General features: G+C 33.6%; 1 protein-coding gene across 5 annotated transcripts in view; it reads right to left on the bottom strand.

Annotated features, from left to right (window-relative positions):
- LOC142353662 (gamma-aminobutyric acid receptor subunit beta-3-like) overlaps positions 1-18,535 on the bottom strand; it is a 171,889-nt gene that overhangs the window by 91,567 nt on the left and 61,787 nt on the right. For all 5 annotated transcript variants that reach the window (XM_075405959.1, XM_075405960.1, XM_075405962.1 and 2 more), the window contains exons 5-6: positions 10,418-10,561; positions 3,940-4,081 (exon numbers count right to left, since the gene is read on the bottom strand). In XM_075405959.1, the coding sequence (XP_075262074.1) occupies positions 3,940-4,081; positions 10,418-10,561 (286 nt within the window). The remainder of the gene's footprint in view (positions 1-3,939; positions 4,082-10,417; positions 10,562-18,535) is intronic.

Raw genomic sequence — 18,535 nt, 5'->3', positions numbered from 1 at the left:
ATCAATCCTATTTTTCAGAAACTCTTTTTCCGCACATGGATCTCCTTGGCTCCACCGTCGCATAACCATCACAGATTATAGGCCAGTGACACTGATTTTTTTTGAGATGCCTGCGACTAAAACTCGTAAAAGGCAAAGATTTTGAAAAGCCGATTGCAGTTGTTCTCGCAAGAATGTATTTAAAAAATTAAAAACCAAAGATATCCTTCCAATATTCAATTATATCAGTTATTTGAAGGACAAAACAGCCAACAGCAAAAAACATTCATTTTGTCTGCAGCAATATTTAGCATCCTTTTTTAAAATCAGTTTTGACAATAAACACTTTTTTTTACAATATTTGCAAGATATTCAACTTTGACCGAGCAACAGAAAGTATTCGCAATTTTCGATATTCCACAAGTCGAAACATGTTTTGATATACTCATATTATCTGCCTTAATTTTTTGGAAAGAGTCTTTTTAATTAAACAACTCCTTGTACCAGTGACTTATTAGTAGCATTGCTTCATTTATCGGAAACAAATTGGTCGTTTTCTTTGATTTTTGCGCAGTTGACTAAAAATTGCTTACTAAATTGCATTTAGCATAACGAAAAGAAGTTTCTTCTGAAAATCATATGAAATAATAAACATTCCATAGATTTCAGAAATTTGGAGGAACGTATTTCAGCAATTTCAATAATAAATGTAAAAAAATAAACTTCAGCTTCCAAATGTTCAATCACGTTTGTTTACAAAGAGCTTCAAGAGATTAAAGCATTATTTGCGAATTTTTTGTAAGATTAAAAGTATTTTCAAATATGGCAAAGGATGTGGTTTTCCAATTTTCCAGGACCAGTTTGATGTCTATTCTTAATTTAATGCCACTAAAAAACGACAATAAGATGCAAAGGCTTGTGAGGGAACTCTGCATCAGATTGGACAAAATTAATTACAAAGTAAAAATGTGGAAGATGCTCTAGCAACAGTTGAAGAAGCCAAATTAAATCTATGGAGTGAACTAAGTCGGATGAGCAAATAATACAGAATCCGATCCGAAATTAAAGGAAAATATGCGGTGGAATTTTTTGTGCGCAACATTACGGTTAAAAAACCAAAAATTAATTTGTCTTAAGCACATTTGCTTCTGAAAAGGGTAAAAAAATGGTATCTGTTAGTCAGCTTAAAAACTGGCACCGAACTTCGGTTTGGAGAAACCCATAAAAAACGGCTAGTGACAGTACAACTTTTCAAATGCAATTGTTCAGTAAAACGTTTTTAGTTGGAGCGCCAGCTTCTGTGATGACAAAAATGACATCTTTGTTGAAAATTAGATATATTTGATAACATTTAAAAATTTGGCATGATCGATTTGGACGATTTTTGTGATCAATTAAACTGAAAAACCATTTAGAGAAAACGAAAAGCGTTGATTCGGAAGATGAGAAGCATTGTAGCACTTGTGATATATGAAAAAAAACTGTTCCCAGTAACTGTGCCTAAGTGCTAGAGCAGACGGCGTTCTTGTTTTTTTTCTCATTCAGATATTCTTGATATTATAATACAGCAGAAATAGGCAATCAGCTCTGTTGACAGCTTTTCTAGGTATTGAAAGATTGTTTCATATGAGCACATAATCTGTGCTTGCAATTTTTAAACAGTTTCGTGGATGATGTTGTTTTATCTGAAAAATTGGGAACTGTTGGAGCTAAATAAATTGGTTCAAACAAATTTTCTAAATACTGCCAAATTTACTAGGTAAGAATTGCGCGCGCATGGGAGACTGTCACAGGAATATCAAGATGCCTGCTTGATAATGCTGAGTTCGGAAAAATTTGAAATACGGCATTAGTTACAACACAAAAAATGCTTGCCTCTATAAAACACCTTCAGAAAACGTATGGTTCGAAGTCTATAAAAATTTTTATTTGACAATTTAAATTTATAACAAAACAAAATCGATCAAAACTTAATCACAAAGTCCAACAGGGCGCATTTCTAATAATGTTGAAAGATTTTTTGTATTGAAAACTAATTACGCGTCGTTTTTAATTTCACGAGTACAAAAATCTAATGACAATGAGAAAGTAGTGTCACTTTAACGAATGCATCAGCTGATAACTTTGAGTTCAATTAAAGTGAGGTTCAACTTCACGAAATACCGTTCAATTCTAATTGGGCTGATGCATTGCAACATGCGTTTGACTCCCTGGTAAATGACATGCTTGTGATTCAGTCAATTCTCCAAAAAATTTCAAACCTAATAGAATCAATTGGAATTTTGCAAGTGAATACAACAACAGGAAAAACGTTTTTAACAGTTTTGCAGCCAAAGCCAACAGTCAAGGATTAATTTGAAGGAAACTTATTCCTCCTTAACGAGGTTGAGCACTATTTACATGAACTTAAATAGGAAATCCTAGGGGTGGGGGAAAGGAATAAACATTAAAACAGCTAATTTTGACGTGCCTATAGAGGAACATGTATACATGTATCAACCCTATGCGTTTGAGCAATCTGACTTGAGCTAAAAAAAATGGATTTGAAATTGAAAAAAAAGTATATATGGTTGAAAACAATTGTGTCAAGATGGGTTCCATACACTTTAAAACAATCTGGAACAAATCGGAGTTTGAGCATTTGTTCATGATCTTTGTTCGCTCGTCAAAACAGAACAATGTAGTAGTCTTAGCGTGTGTGTGGGTCGACAAATTATCAACACAAGTTTTTCTTGGTTTTACCAGGAAATGTCTATTAAATTCATCAAAGGATGAAGTTCGCAACTCAACTGGTTTTTAGGTATGAATTTGAATTTAACGAGGCTGAAATGTCAGTTAACAGGAGAATTTCATTGAAAACTTTGATATCTCCCAATGTAAATCAGATTCCACATCGCTATTAGGAACACAGAAAAGTACAGATTGGGCTCAAAATGATGTATCAAATGTTTATTGTACCACATATCGCAGTTTATTGGTATTTTGAACTATTTAGCAGTGTCTTCTACAACAGTTGTTGCTCAAGCTACTCCTCATGACTTATGTTTTTGTTTGGGATCGCCAGAGGTGGAACATCGCACAGCAGCAAAACCTGTTTTCCTTTCTTTAAATTGACTTTAAGGAATGCAGCGGAGAATAATATTGATCATCTGGTATACACAGCACTGACTTTGGTGTGTTAACCTTGAAAATGGAAAAAGCACAAAGGTCTTTGCTTCATACAAGTAAAAATTCCGGTGTTAAAGTTGATCGAATAAAATGCAAACTAGTATTGCATCCTCAACAGCTGAAGCCGAAGCATACGCGTGCGCGTCTGCGGCTCATGGAATGATGCATCTCAAATGTGTCTTATAACTGACAATAAAGCTTGTACTGCATTCAATAAACAAAGTTCTCACCATACCCAGCTTAGTGAGTGCATTTTATTTGCACCCCCAGGCGCACGTGCCATATTTTTACATAATGAATTACTGTAATGGCACGTGTTCTGCGTCGGGGCGCGCATAACGTTCTGGGGACACAAACGCAAAAAATCGGAATGTTTATATGCGCTCAAACCAAAATCTTATAGTTTTTATAGGCACGATTTCAGTAACTATAATTGAGATTTTTTCAAGTAATCTAACAGTGAATTTTTCTTTGTATTTATAACAATACTGTTCTGTTTCTGCAAGTCAATTTTCAGTTATAAACAGTTATAAACTAATCAAATAAATATAAACTCAGTCAATTTCCCGGTTTTAAATGCAAAAAAGCGCTACCTCAAAATCACAAGAACTATTTTGTATCTTACTATCTGTTTAAGATTCCAACTAAACAGAACGTTTTATGGGTGAAAAGCAAGTGTGCGCGTGCGGCGAAAAAAATCACCTAATTGGGAAGAGCATGTCACTATATCCAAGCAAATAAAGCGAAGGTGATAAATGTATGTTGGGGGGGGGGGAGTGAGGGTGGGTGTACCTGGCGGGTACAGCATTCCTTTTGACCCAGAATGTGACCCACGAAATGGTGACAATGAGAGCAGCAGGGAGATAGACTTGCACCACAAACACAGCAATGTTTCTTTCCAGGTAGATGGAGAGCTGTGCGTATGAGTAGTTTCCTAAATACCAACACACCAATTGTTGAGTGCGTTTACATTTTCCCTCTTAGGAACTGTGGACAAGTAGTTTGGTAATTTGAATTTCCAAAAAATGGATTTCAAAAAATGTAAATTAGCCAGTTGCTCAACTGTTTTTGTTCTTTCTAATTTCTGGTTTGATTATGTTTGTCTAATGGAAGCATGGGCATGTTTATGATTGTAAATGTTAAATCAGCATCAGGTGCAGATCCAATGTAGCATACACATGATAAACGATATACAGAGCATCAAAAAATGACAACGTAGACCTGCATGGATTTGCTGAGACCTGGATATCTTCATGTTAATCATGGCAATCATGACACTTGAATATGACCCAAAATCGTGAAGGATCTTGAATGATCGTGAAAGAATATGACCCAAAATATAAAGCCCAAATATAGTTCGAATTGAAAGTGCCCGTCAATAAATTGGACGCACCAACTATTAATTACTCTGCTGACCCCACCTTTGGTATGGGGAGGAACTATATATATGCTCAACTGGGTTTTCATTCACTCATTTTTGGCTGGTCGACATATTCATCGTAGAGAAGGGTGCTCTGTATTAGTATACCTTCAAGCCTACTAGAAAGTTTAAGATTTTTTTTCATTTGTTCCCAGGAGTTAACGCCGTTTAAAATTTTCGGAACATTCGACTGATTTCTGTTGTTTTTGCTCATTCAATATTTTGAAAACAAGTAACATAGCCGGCAGATTGCCGGAATAGCTGCGAAAGAATAGACCTGCGTGCCATATAGAAGAGATAGAAACAGATACAGATCTAAATTGGAAAAAAATCGACGACGCTCAAAAAACTAGGTAAAAAACATTCAGCTATAAATTAATGAAGCTTGTTAAAATTCATCCCGCAGAAGCCTCTTATTAGGGACCTTCACAGCAGATATGAGTTCCTTTGACCTTATACAAATTCAAATTAAACTTGAGTTTTAAAGTACAAAAGTCATTTTATTGAGTGAGGTAAGTCACGTATGATCAAAATCTAATCACGCAAATAACCTAAAAACTTTTGCTAAAGCGAGTGAGAAATGACGTCACGCGCGCAAATGCCGTTAGTGAGAGGAAGAAGTCATTCAGAAAATTTGACTTTTTCAGCTTTGCTGTGTGAACAAATGTAAAACGAAAAAAGAGCGTCAGACGACGAAACAAAAAAACATAGCAGGACAAGTCCTGACGTACAATTCAAAGAATTTTCATTGACTAAACAGAAAAACCAGACCTAGAATCGACTAAGAGTGAATTGAGAAAACCATTTTTAAAAAATTCTGATAAAAAAATAAGAAAAAAAAACAGAAAATCGATGTGAAAATTCCGCATGTGAACAAAAAAACCACTAACGAGAAATGAAAATTTAATTCACACAAAAAACTAGGCCTAGAATGAGCTTTGAATGGATTGGGAAAACCATTTAGAAAAAAAATCCGATCCAAAAAATCGAAAAAACAGTAAAAATCAGAGTGAAATTGCCGCATGTGAACAAAAAACCACTACCGAGAAACCGAACTTTTGTTCAAACACCATTTTCTCACTCGACATTAAAGTTAGAGCGAAAAAAATTCACGCCGCAAAACCACTCGCTTTTTCGCTCCATTTCCTGTTTCGGCGTGACCAAAATCACTACTCCAATTTGACTTCAAAAATCATGAAAATGTGTGAACAGATCTTAAAAAAAAAGACAGCGCCCCAATACAATTCAAATTCTTTGAATTGTAAAAAAACCAAGAGCACCGCAATATAGCTTCGCTCAGCTTACAGCTTCGCAGCTATAAAAAACTGTTAACAGCAGTGTTTTTAATTTAACCTTAAGCCGACTTTTTGGCTAAACTTTTGTCTGAATTCATGAAAAAGGCCTCAGCGCACATTGTCTCAATTTGCCAAAACTTCGGAACTTAACTTAAAACTGCTAAGACAAAGTTTATGTACTCAGATTAACAGTTTTCTTGTGAATTACCGGCCTTTTGCCGGCCTTTTGTGAACTTTAATCAATAATTATCAAAAATACAACATTTATTTTGCCAAAATAAATATACCATAAAAAATTCAAACACTAACGTAACACTTGACTATAGCAAGGCTAATTCTAGTCTTATCTTGGATTTATAAAACCAAAAGAATTTAGTCTTCTTTGGCAATTTGCTTTTTTGATCATTACGCACAGGTTAAATTTCGTATCAAGTTTGAATTAATAAAATTCTATTGTATTCATGTAATTACAAATAATGCAAATTGATCAAATTATGTTTTCAGAGAAAAGTTCTGTTTGTCATCCAAAAATTTTTTGTAAGCTGTAAATGAAGCCTAAACTTTGCCTCCATGTGCAGCACTTTTTGGGATCTTATGTAATTTTTTCATTATTCCATGATTCAATTATCCCCCTGGAAACGTGGAACATTAAGAAAGCCTTAAATATTTTTTTAATGGCTCCTAGGAAATTTTGGTATTCACGCATATATTTGTTTTTGAAAAACTTGTTTCAATTTGCTACATTCTTAGTTTTATTTCGGTCAACTCATAGTTTTAATCTCATTAACGACAGACCACGTATTTTTTCTAGTGAAGCTAAAATTTTTTTGTAGCGCAAATGATTGCTTAAACTAATAGTTTTTCGACCTATAATGTGACTTATGAAAGTTTGTAAAAGTATTTGACCAACAAAATTTATCCATCTTTGAGTTTCGTTTCTGGTGCTTTGTCTCATTACCACGTTAACTGTCATAGGGCTCGTTGAAGTTGAAAAGATTTTTAGTTGAACATATTAGTTTTAGATCAAAGCTTTGATTAAATGGCTCCAACACTGTTTTGTTCATTTTAACGAAATTGTTTGTTTATGTCGTGTTTGTCGTTTCTTTATAGTGGTAAAACATATTCTGAAGAATGAACTATCTAAACTGTTTCTTATAAAGATGCAAGGGATCTTGTTAGTCTTCTCAGTGGCTACCTAATTTTTTGACTATTTTCGAGGTTTTTTGTGTTCGAAGACAGCCTTGTAAGTTTGAACATTGCCTTTTTTCATTTTTACTTAAAATATTGTCTCAACAATGACAGCTTTTATCGATTTCCTGTGATGCCTTTGTTAATTTGTGGTGAATTTATTATTTCATTTGAAGGTTTTAGGAGTTTCGCAATGTTTTTGATATATGTCAATAATTGCGGTTAATTTGTTTTCTTTAATAGGCCCCATTAATATCTCAAGGGGAATTCACGTAATCTTTTCAGTTAATAGTTTATAGCTGTGATGGATTCAACGGTGTTTTTGTCATTTGTTGTAATTTTCTGTACTTAACTTTTTTATTCTGTACTGCCTTTATTTGGGGTATATTTGTTTGACAACTTTGTGAAAAACGTGGATAAGTGGGGGCGAAACTTTGTGTGGGATATAGGATCACCTTTTTTGGTGACTTTATCGACTAAATTCCAAATAAAAGCAAAATTAAAATTCTTGAAGTTAATGGAGCCAAAAAGGAAGCAAGCATATTGACATATTTTGAAGTACTCGTTTTTTATTCGTCTCTACAAGGGTATAGCGGTTTAAAAAACCGCTATCAGGTCAAGTAACAGTCAAAACTGCCCAAACAACTCAAATTTTCTACTTTTTTTGGCAATAGAGTTGAATCTAATTTCTTCAAATAAAAGTAAGTGACGTAAAAAAATGGCATTTGAAAAAGTCGATACAGGCATCGGTAGAATAAAAAAATGAATTATAGCCTATCGTTTTTTCTATCATGTAAAACCCTTTTCGTAAACACGGATATAATTTTCACTCCCATTCACTCCTCTAGAAATACACCACACTCAGTTTTAATGGTTTTATCAATCGTAAAGAACGTATGTTATCTGTATTGCAACTTCTTTTAACTGGCATAAATGCTAAGTGCATATCCAAAAAAGTAGGAAAAATATACCACAGCAGCCTCTAAATAGGTTAAATTTAGAACGGCTTCATGAGGACAATTTTTCAGATAAAGCAATTTTTGTCTCATCGCGGATGTCGGGTTGCTTTAGGCAGCTGTTTTTTCAAATCGTTTTCAGAAATTTCATTTCATTGCCCATCCCATTTACATGCAAATGATTTCATGCAAATCATATATATTTTTGATTGTCGAAAAGCTTATGTTTTCTATCGCTTTGACAGTTTTGTAAATTTTCGATTAATTTTCAATTTTTGCTAGCAGTTTTTGCAGTTTTCACAAGTTTTGCAGTGGTATACTCGCAGTGGTATACTTGCAGTGTCATTAACAAAAAGTTTTGCAGTGGTATACTTGCAGTGTCATTAACAAAAAGTCAATTAAGCTTCCTGAAGACAAACGATTGAAACTATCTTATGCTATGAGTTGATACATAACGGCTAGTTAACTTCGAGAAAAACTGTAAACATAAATGTTTCACTTTCCAGTTTATTCTCACTTCTGTCAACTACTATCTCCTTCCTGTTAATGACAAAACAACTCCTAATACTCTGTTGAACGGCTTTTTGTTTTAGGTTTTACGTTTTTAGGTTTAAGTTTAGGTTTTAGGTTTTACGATTTTTGTTTACAAACATTTTAATGAAACTAGACGTATATATAGACTAGATTTTTGTGTATATGTAAATAAGTGGTTCGCTTTTGAAGCTTGGTCACATTATAAGCTGATTAAGTCTACTAAATTTCCAGCTAAATATGTCTAAAAATTTGAGCGAATAAATTATGGTTTGAATGTCTTCGTTTTTTTAGCTTTTTTCATAACTTGTTGCTCTTTTTTGTAATCGTTAGACTTATTTTGAACAATGACAGGTCTCACTACTTTCCCATTTAAATATCAATGATCTTATTTGCAACCTCCAGTTGATTTCGAATGCTTCTTGTTTATTTTGATGCACCAAGATTGGTGTTTTTGAGTATTTGATTCTAATTATGAATCTTTTTGCAGTCTTGTCATACTATTGCAATAATTAAAGGTCCCAATGGCATTGATGAAGCGCCCAATCAAGATTATATAATTTTGAGTGAATATTTTTTGTTTTCAGTGGCTTCAAAACTATTTGCACTTTATTATTGTATCTTTGCTTTTTGCCTGTATCTGTTGCTCTATTAATTACTCTATTAAATTTTCTGATTAACTTATAACTCTGTCTAGCCAATGATAGCGTGATAGATTGCGCAAACATTCTTGTAAAGCAATAATTAAAATATTAATTTTATGGTTCACCTAATTTTTTATAGACAATTACAAAATGTTTAAATTTTTGAACACGATTTGTGGTTCCTTTCGCCGTCGTTTTTTTAAGTTTCCCCTGTAATTGCAGGTCAAACTGCTGTTCGCCTGGCAGACCAAATTGAATTTATACAATCTTTTCTGTTAATGACTAGTTTATCAAATCGCTTCAACACTAGCAGCTCCGTAACTTAATTGTATTTTTTTAAAATTGTGCCGCGCTTTAATAGTTGTCTTTGCGTCGTACGACTTAATCTCATCAATTGCAGGTGTGTTCCTTAGGAGTTAGTCGTGAATATATGATCTATTTTTGTTAGTTAAATGCTAACGGTTATTCTGACTAAGATTTGGTTCCCAAAAATTTCAAAGGAGTTTTCAAAGGAGAATTTCAAAGGAGTTGCCGATATTTTACCTATTTTCAATAAAAAAGATTCCATCAGCTTTCTGGTGATTTACCTTTCCTTCAGTGTAGGCTTTATTTGGTGGTAATTTGATTTTGCTACTAAGTGTCTTTAGTAATCGGCATCGAGATTTTACCGTAATTAGTGTTTTAGTTTTTATGTTGTTGCTTGTCGCTTGTCTTGTTTCGTAGTCCAATTAATTGTAGGTGTTATTGACCCTTTTCATGCACCAAAACATTATTTAATTCATTTATTAGTTTCAGTCTTTGCCGATTTTTCCGCTATATAGCATGTATGCAATTTCGAATAGCATATGAATTTTGAAAATTTCCTATCTCTTCCTCATTTTGAGTTTTGAATTTCTCCAGAAAAGCAAGAAAAACAATGAGTCAATAGCAACATAAACAATTGGTTGGTAAACAATTAAGTCAAGCAAGTGGATGAGCAGGGTCGGAATATTATGTGCAAATGCACATTATCGACCCTTGTTAATTTTTAAATCGATTGCTTTATGAGTCAATTTCAATTTATCTTGTGTTCAATTAATACTTTTCCCGTATGCTTGCATAAAACAGATACTCGGAGAGAGCAAAAAGAAACAGCCAGGCCTGTAGAAATCACTTTCCCCTGCCCCCCCCCCCCCATCCAATAAAGAAAACTCCATGAATTGAGGCTTAAAATAATTGCTGTTTTATTGTTCTAACCTGTTGATAATTGATGTGTGGCTATTCGTCTGGACAGCTTCTGGTATTTGAACTGTGGGATCTGAATTGTGGAGATGTCGTCATTGAAGGACACAGGGTCACTGAGGAACCAACTGTACTTAATGTCATCCTCTGTGTACCCGTCTAGACATCAACAAACAGAGGTCAAAAAGATGATAAACAGTTACATTCGGTACCAAAATATCATTGAATTTTATTCTGTTTTGATTGCTTTTGTCAAAAATTTTTGAGTGCTTGTTTGCAATGTTGCAATGATAGTTTGAAGTCAAGTGGACATGGTTCCAGTCATTGAAATTAAAGTAAGCTATTACTTAAGTATAATAAATAACTTAAGATTTTTATACATCATCGAGGGAGTGGGGGGGGGGGGGGGGGGGGTACGCGTGATCACTCAAAATGATCACGCGTCACGCGTACGCCAATCGATCACTTTTCAGTTAAATCGAGAAAAAAAACTAACATTACCTAGGAAAAATAAAGAGTCAATTGAAAACAAAAATACTTTGCATCATGAACTTCCTTCATTCTTAAAAAAAATGAAATTTGAGGTAAAAAACTAAAATTGATTAGAAAATTTTTGTCTCACGAAACTCAATCGAGATCTGAAACCAGATGGAATTTACAGCTTCCAACTTTTTTACAACTTTCAACTTTCAATATCGAACGAATTTTTTCTCAAAAAATTGAAGTGTAACGTTTTTCAGAACATGCAGTTGATTTATTTGCTTCATTTCTTAAACACAGACAGCAGTGTGTTAAGATAATTGATGTTTACTCAGAATGGCTGAAAACAAATCATGGTGTTCCACAGGGAACGGTTTTGGGGCATTCAGATTTTCCTCTACATTAATGGATTTCGAGAAAAGGTCCAAAGAAACTTCGACATATTTCAATTTGCCGATGACACAAGTTTCCACTTTTACATTAACAATATCCCGAACTGGAAAAATGTGTTTCTGAAATACCAGAGAAAATACAATTATCTAAAGCAAAACAAAATAACCATGAATACCGGTAAAACTGAACTTCTTTGCGTCTCAAAAAATTGACAATTTTGATCAAATAGTTTTCCGGGGACAAGAAGTTAGGCCAAAAAGTCACTGCAGATACTTGGGTATAAAAACCAATTCTAAATTAACCTTTCATGTGCAAATCGAAAAAGTCCTATCAAATATGGCCAAAGCGATTAGATCCATATACTTTATACGTTATTAGTTACCTCTGAAAGCACGATGGATGCTTTTCAAATCCCTAGTCTTTTTTTCATTTAACTTTCAGTGCTCTATTTTCTCAGAGCTTGACTTTTTCTGCAATGCAGCGAATTAATCTAAAAATCAATTGCGGAAATAAAATTTGTTTTATGAGAAAAAAGTTCGAGAGATCTAGAGATCTCTTAGAAAAATCCGACATTTGCCTGCAAAACTTTTATTAAGCCAGATGAGTGCTTCAGAACTTAGGAAGGATATTTCATTATTGAAATCAGACGGCACTGAGTTTTCTTCTAGCTAGTTTTGTCTTCGTAAGAAAAACAATAGAACTGAACAGTTAATTCTTCTAAGGTCGAGGAGTCAATCATTACAAAAAATAAGCAAACAAAAATGGATTAAACTTCCGCGTGAGTTCCGGATTGTAAGATCACGCTCACAGTTTAAACGCATGTTAAAACGGCATTTGCTTCATCAATTCAAACTTGTACCGTTTGGAAAGCAATGTTGGAAGTTATTGTAACCTTTAAAAAACATAAACCGACAAATGTCGGAAGAATTGTTCTTGAACGACAGGCGAGGAAATTTATTTCATGGTCTTTCAGTCCAGATCAATTCTTCTTTATTGGTGAACCCACCGGGATTCGAACCACTGACCTCTCGATCCATGACCACCAGTTCTAACCACTGCGCTGCAAGTAAATTAATTTAGCTATGCTGTAACCAATTTTTTATTTGCAACTTTGAAGCAATAGAGATTACTCAAAAATGATGAACGAAAGCGTGAAAATTGTTTTGAATTAAATAATCTAGCGATTTTCATGCCTGTGGTGCATTAAATTCCGTTCTTGGAGTGTTTGAACTGAGCGTCTTTCCTGACTCTTGAGCATAATTTTAAAGTTTTCAAAATTTATTTCATTGAAAGCCTAATTGGTCATAATTAGATTATTTTCTGTCAATAAATTAGTACTCTTAATTTTTTTACTTAATTGAAAGTATAACCCAGTTTAAGTACAATGTTGAAAATCAAAATTAGTGGTTCCATTTTTAATTGCTCTTGAACGAAGTTCAGTGCAATTACTGTAAACTTGTCTTTTTTTATGCAAAATTTTTGCTCGAGAATTTTTCGCTTTTCTTCTAGAACATTCTTTGACTTCTCAAAATTGTCAACTAAAAAATTTGCATAAAAAAGACAAGTTTACAATAATAACACTGAACTTCTTTCAAGCGCAATTAAAAATGGAACCACTAATTTTGATTTTCAACATTACTTAAACTGGGTTATACTTTCAATTAAGTAAAAAAATTAAGAGTCCTAATTTATTGACGGAAAATAATCTAATTATGACCAATTAGGCTTTCAATGAAATAAATTTTGGAAACGTTAAATTATGCTCAAGAGTCAGGAAAGACACTCAGTTCAAAGACTCCAAGAAAGGAAATTAATGCACCACAGGCATGAAAACCGCTAGATTATTTAATTCAAAAGCATCGAAAACGAATAAATTTTAAAAGTTGATCTTAAAAGTAGACAAAAGTTCTTCGCAATTTTATTGTAACGCAATTAAACAAATAGATATTTCTTAGTTTTGATAAACTTTTTTTCATTAATTTTGTTTTCAACGAAGTATTGCAATTCCGATTTTTAATACCATTATACCGCCTAGATTTTTTTTTCTATTAAAAAAAGCTTGGAATAAAAACTTTTTTAACGCCTTCATCGAGAATCAACTTTAAACCTTAAAACATGAAACCATTTTATTAGTCCAATCTCGTCCACTGAGGTTGTTCAATTTAATATATAAAACTGCTTCCTGTTGTTTAATTTTTGAAAAGCATCACCTTAACTGACAGAAACGATAACTAAATTTTCAGTGATTATTTGAAAATATCAGTTTATTTACAATGCTTGAATTGACAATTCAAACTGTATCTTAGAAAAGTAAGAACCAATCGAAAACTTTCTCCCTTCTTCGAGGTTTCTAACATAGAAAAAAAGCTGGAAAAAAAGCTGCACAAAAACGTCGCTTGTATGAGGGTTCAAATCCAATCAAAGCACAGAAATATCTTTAAAGGCTTTGATCTTTGCGGACTAACATATCTTTGCAGCAACACCGTAAGTTTCAAATATTGATTGCACAAAGATTTCACATCCAAATACCAGTAGGATTAGAACCAAGACTCTGAACAGTTTGCTGTCAATTGTTCTAGAAATAACTAAATTTTGGGCTAGCGAAGGAGTTATTTATGGGCGGAAATTTCATAGCGATTGGATAGCGTTGTCTAAATACATCTAGCAAAACCACTACTATAAGTGCCATGGGCGTTTCGGTTTAAAGATCATTAGCCAGGAAATTTTCAGAACTTTTGCTTACAATGTAATATAAATAGCAGTTTGAGGAAAGTTAATTTCGCAAAATTTATTAGAACGACTGTTTATCGTGGAACGTTTTGTGCAACGAATGTCCAGTAAACAAAGATTTCATTATTAGTAGTATTATTGGTTTGTAGTATCATTGTTTCAAAATGATGCTCATATTTTAGACCAGAAAAGTAAAGATGCATACAAAACAATTGTACTCTGGGCATTGAATTTCATTGTTTTTCTGGGCATTGAATTTCGTTTTTGGTGAAAACAAAGTTTTCAAAAGTTTTATTGACCAAAAGTCTTCTTTACATAACCATGTAACGAGGACATGGAGAAGATACATAAACAAGTCATCATTGCAAATTTTTTCTCAAATTAGTGAAGATTAAATTCTAGGTTTTTGATATCGTAATTTCTTTGATAAATTATTAGACGTTCTATTCCTGATATTTACAAAAGACAGTTTACGAATTAGCTCTCGTCTCTTGCCAATAACTACTATACATTGTTGTCAAAAAATCTAATGCTGCTAATTTTTAATTATTTGAGTTTTAAAATTCCCTAGGTTCAAGGTTTAAATGTGCCCAAAGTATAACGAAAAGAAGGATAAATTGATTAGTCCTTAGCTCAATAATATAGTTCAGAATGGTTTATCAATATTGCTGGAACACATTGTGGTAAAATTTTTTTGAAAAATTATTTGAACAGACACTAACGATAAAAACTAAATCTAAAAGTGACCATATTAAACGATTTTGTAATTAACAGCTAATTTAAGATGCTAATTTAAGACAGCTAATTTAAGATGCAGATACCACAGTTTTCTATGTTCAACAATAATTTAGAAAATTGATGGTTAGTGATGGCTCAAAAATATCTTAAGACAAGTCTTGTATAAAATTTATTAAGCTTTTCATTCTTTGAAAAATAACAGCAAAAGGATAGAGATGTTTTTGAAGTACCTTTTTGAAGTATTTTTTCACTTTTTAACTATTACATATAACTAGAAAACATTCTATTTTCAAAATGCGATTTGATGCTGACTAAGTTTGTCATAATAAATTTTCGGTGATTTTTGGTCTCTTTTTTCTTCGCAATGCGCAGTGTGCTCTTTTGCCAAAAGATTTTTTCTTTGCATTTTTCGAAGTTAATCCTCCAACGATACTATGACTGCTGTTTCTCTAATTTTTATGTAAAAAAAAACACCTGCAGGATGATTTCTGGGACCATCCAAAGATGTTGCCAAACTTCTAATTCACTGATAAATATCGTTTTAGCCAACAACATCTCCAAAATGTCAGAACTTGGCAAAACCAGACTGAATGTTGACAATAGGAAACGCTTAACACTAACAGCGTCTGCGGCATTTAAAAGCTATAATTATCTTTGAAACTTTTGTTAACAGGACTTAAAAACCACAAGATGTTATTATTTTACCTATCGTAACCTTTTTGAATTAAGCTTGTTTCGAGCAGAGAGGACTAAAGTAACCAAGTTGATTAAAGTAACCAAATTGGAGTTGAACATTTTTAAAACTGGGTACCTTCGACCTATCTTCTTCCCTGTTCTTCACATGGATATGATTACTGCTGCATTGGTTTGAAAATGCAGTAACAATTTAATCAATGTTGTGAAACGAATTGAGTTTTTGTTGACACGAGTCGAAAATAGCTTGCTTTAAGAAAACAACGAAATTGTGCAAATATGGAGAAAAATTACAGAACATAAGACCTGTGATATAAGTAAGAAGTGATCTGAGATGTTCTTTAAGGTTAAATTAACTGAGAGACCCTTTAAAAGCCCGTTATTGTTTATCACAGAACGATTGCATGTAATATGCTGCCTTAACATCCTGTATTGGTTCATTTTCAGTACCTGTGCCTGTTTAGACCCCTAAAATTGCAAAAGGAAACTAACATATTAATGTCATATCTTTCCTCCCAAGCCATCAGAAACGACTCAATGGAGCTTCCAAATAATCAGCATTTTTGAAGACAAGAAATCTAGACAATAAAGCATTCCTTCATTTATATAGCAGGATTACTTTGAAAAAAGATGGATGAAGTTCAAATTGGACAGACTAAATATTATGTAAATTGTCTCCCATGGATGATCTCTGGGTCTAGTTTGACAAACATCTTTCTCTATTTTCTCTATTATATTTCAAGAAATAAAGATTTGAGGAAACATTAAAAAGATTTTACTATTTTTTCAAATACATTTCTGAAGTGATATCATCTACCGAAAATGTACGATTAAACGCAGTTAAAAATGGGTAAATTTTGTCATGGAGCTGAGACAAAAAACTTAAGACGCATGTCTTACAAAATCTTATGATTCTTGTAAGATAAGCCTCTATGTTTGGCTAGGAAAAAGCAGCAACATATTTTGTGCAATCTTCGTTTTATTACTGACTTTTTGTCACTAATTGAATTACTTTCCAACTTATAAATACGAAGTTTATGTGCTTGGGTATGCATCTATAGATTCTGAATGAAGTTTGAGCAAATTTGGTCTTTTTAACCGAATCCTATGCGAAGTCTGGACAATTTTGGTCTCTTTTTCAGCCAAATCCTTAATATATTTTTGTTCCATTTCCCCTGAGAAAACCAATTAACCTTTTGGAGGTTTTACGACAAGCAAGAACAACTTTTAAATTTCCTGCAATCATATGACTGAAATGGAGTGATGGAAACACCCTTTCCTAAATTATTCCCCGCCCTCAAATTAATGTTTCCTTTTAATATCAATCGCACACCGAGTAATTATCCACGATATCATTATCTGAGATTGGTTTGAAAAAGGTTTTATTTTCATTGAGCTGATCTCTGCCCGATGTTTTCAATTTGAATTGAATATATGTTCTCCGAGTTTTTGTGCTACCAAATTGACAATCACAAATTTGAACTTATTGGAGTTTAACAGCGACGGAAAAATAAGCCATAATTTAGTTTTTTTAAATCTTAGTTTAATTTTCCGATGAGTAATCCTTTGCCAATTTTTTAAATTAGGCAGCAAATCCATTTGTTTATAAAGACCTGAAAGCAATTTATTGAAAAGTGAAGTGGAATCAATATAAAAGATGCAAAATTCGTTCACGTTTTGTTCATCACTTATCAATTCCATCACACTTCAACACTTTATAAGGTTGTGTATAAACTGGCTGCTGTACTTCAACGCCCCCCCCCCTCCCACCCCTCCTCCCTCCCCCTTCCACACACACCCACATATTTCCATCTCGGTTAAGTAAATTCACACCCCGCAGAGAAAATCGGGCGGATTTTGATTAGGTCGCTAAACAACTAAGTCGAATGCACGCGAACACAGGAGAGGTAGTCAAATAATATAAACCATAACTGGTAAGGTATGGTTATAACTGTTTTCAGAGGAGGGTTAGTTAAGAAGGTATTTGGTATTTAAACGTGTGAGGAAAGAAGTGTGTGGTAAGTGGTGTGCGTGTGTGTGTGGTACGTTGTATGTCGGGTGTGTTAATGTGTGTGAAAAGGTGTGTTGGTGTTGACATTTTTGTCATAATATTGAACGATCGCATCCACTCTTCTCTATTGCGCAGGTGTGAATTAATGGAGCGTGCTGCGTTTCCCTCAAGCCCCCACACCCTAACTCTCTCACTTCAGTCCCCCGTCAAAACAAACCGAAGATCACAACTCGGTTAGAGGGTAAAAATATTACCGCAGATCATTATAATGAAGGGTTAAAAATCATTTTCGACCCAGTTTCCCTCGAGGTGCAAATTTAATCGAAGCTCACCCGGGAAAATCCGGGGTGGATGAGGGTGCAATTAACCCATTTGAGACAGGAACCTGGTTCAATTTCACTTCTCATCATGACAAATGCGACAAATAGAACGAACATTAACCAACTGATGATGATTAACAGAAATAGAGCGTGACAGAAGTTCGTCCTGAGCCATTGAAGGTAGAGGATACCGGGGGAAAGTGAGATCATGTTGTTTGAGGGAGCTGAGGGGGGGGGGGTGGAAAGAGTGGGTGTCATTCAGATTAGAAAAAATTTTGTCCGATTAGGAGTCTCATTTGTTATACTTTGTCATTTGTTGTACTTTTTTAAATCAAAATAATTGAATTGGATAAATCTTGGTACTGTTTAAGAACTTTTATAAAAACTGTCATTTATGAAATTGAAGTTCAAATCAAAAAGCTCTCAAAATTTATCTCAAAAGTTAGCCTAATGAAGCTACAAACAGATATAAGACAATAGGAAACATCCGAAAATTTTAAATGTTTTCTAGTCGCCATAACGCTAGACAGAACAAGAAAACAAATCAAATTAATATTAAAAAGAAAACGAAAATGAAGTGGAGTAACAAATTTTTAATCTTGAAAAGCGATCAAAAATGGAACGAATTGCCCTCCGCAATAAGAACTTTTAATAGTAAAACTTGCTTTAAAAATGTTTAAACCAAGTTTTTGCTCGATCAACACAAGAGAGTACCCGTTAATAGACAAATAGGAGCCTTCAAATCCTATATTTACCTATGAAAACGAA

Source organism: Convolutriloba macropyga, chromosome 14, assembly GCF_964194025.1.
Source record: "Convolutriloba macropyga chromosome 14, txConMacr16.3, whole genome shotgun sequence".
Classification (NCBI taxonomy): domain Eukaryota; kingdom Metazoa; phylum Xenacoelomorpha; order Acoela; family Convolutidae; genus Convolutriloba; species Convolutriloba macropyga.
Note: the sequence above shows the minus strand (reverse complement) of the source record. Positions and strands in the feature narration are given on the sequence as shown.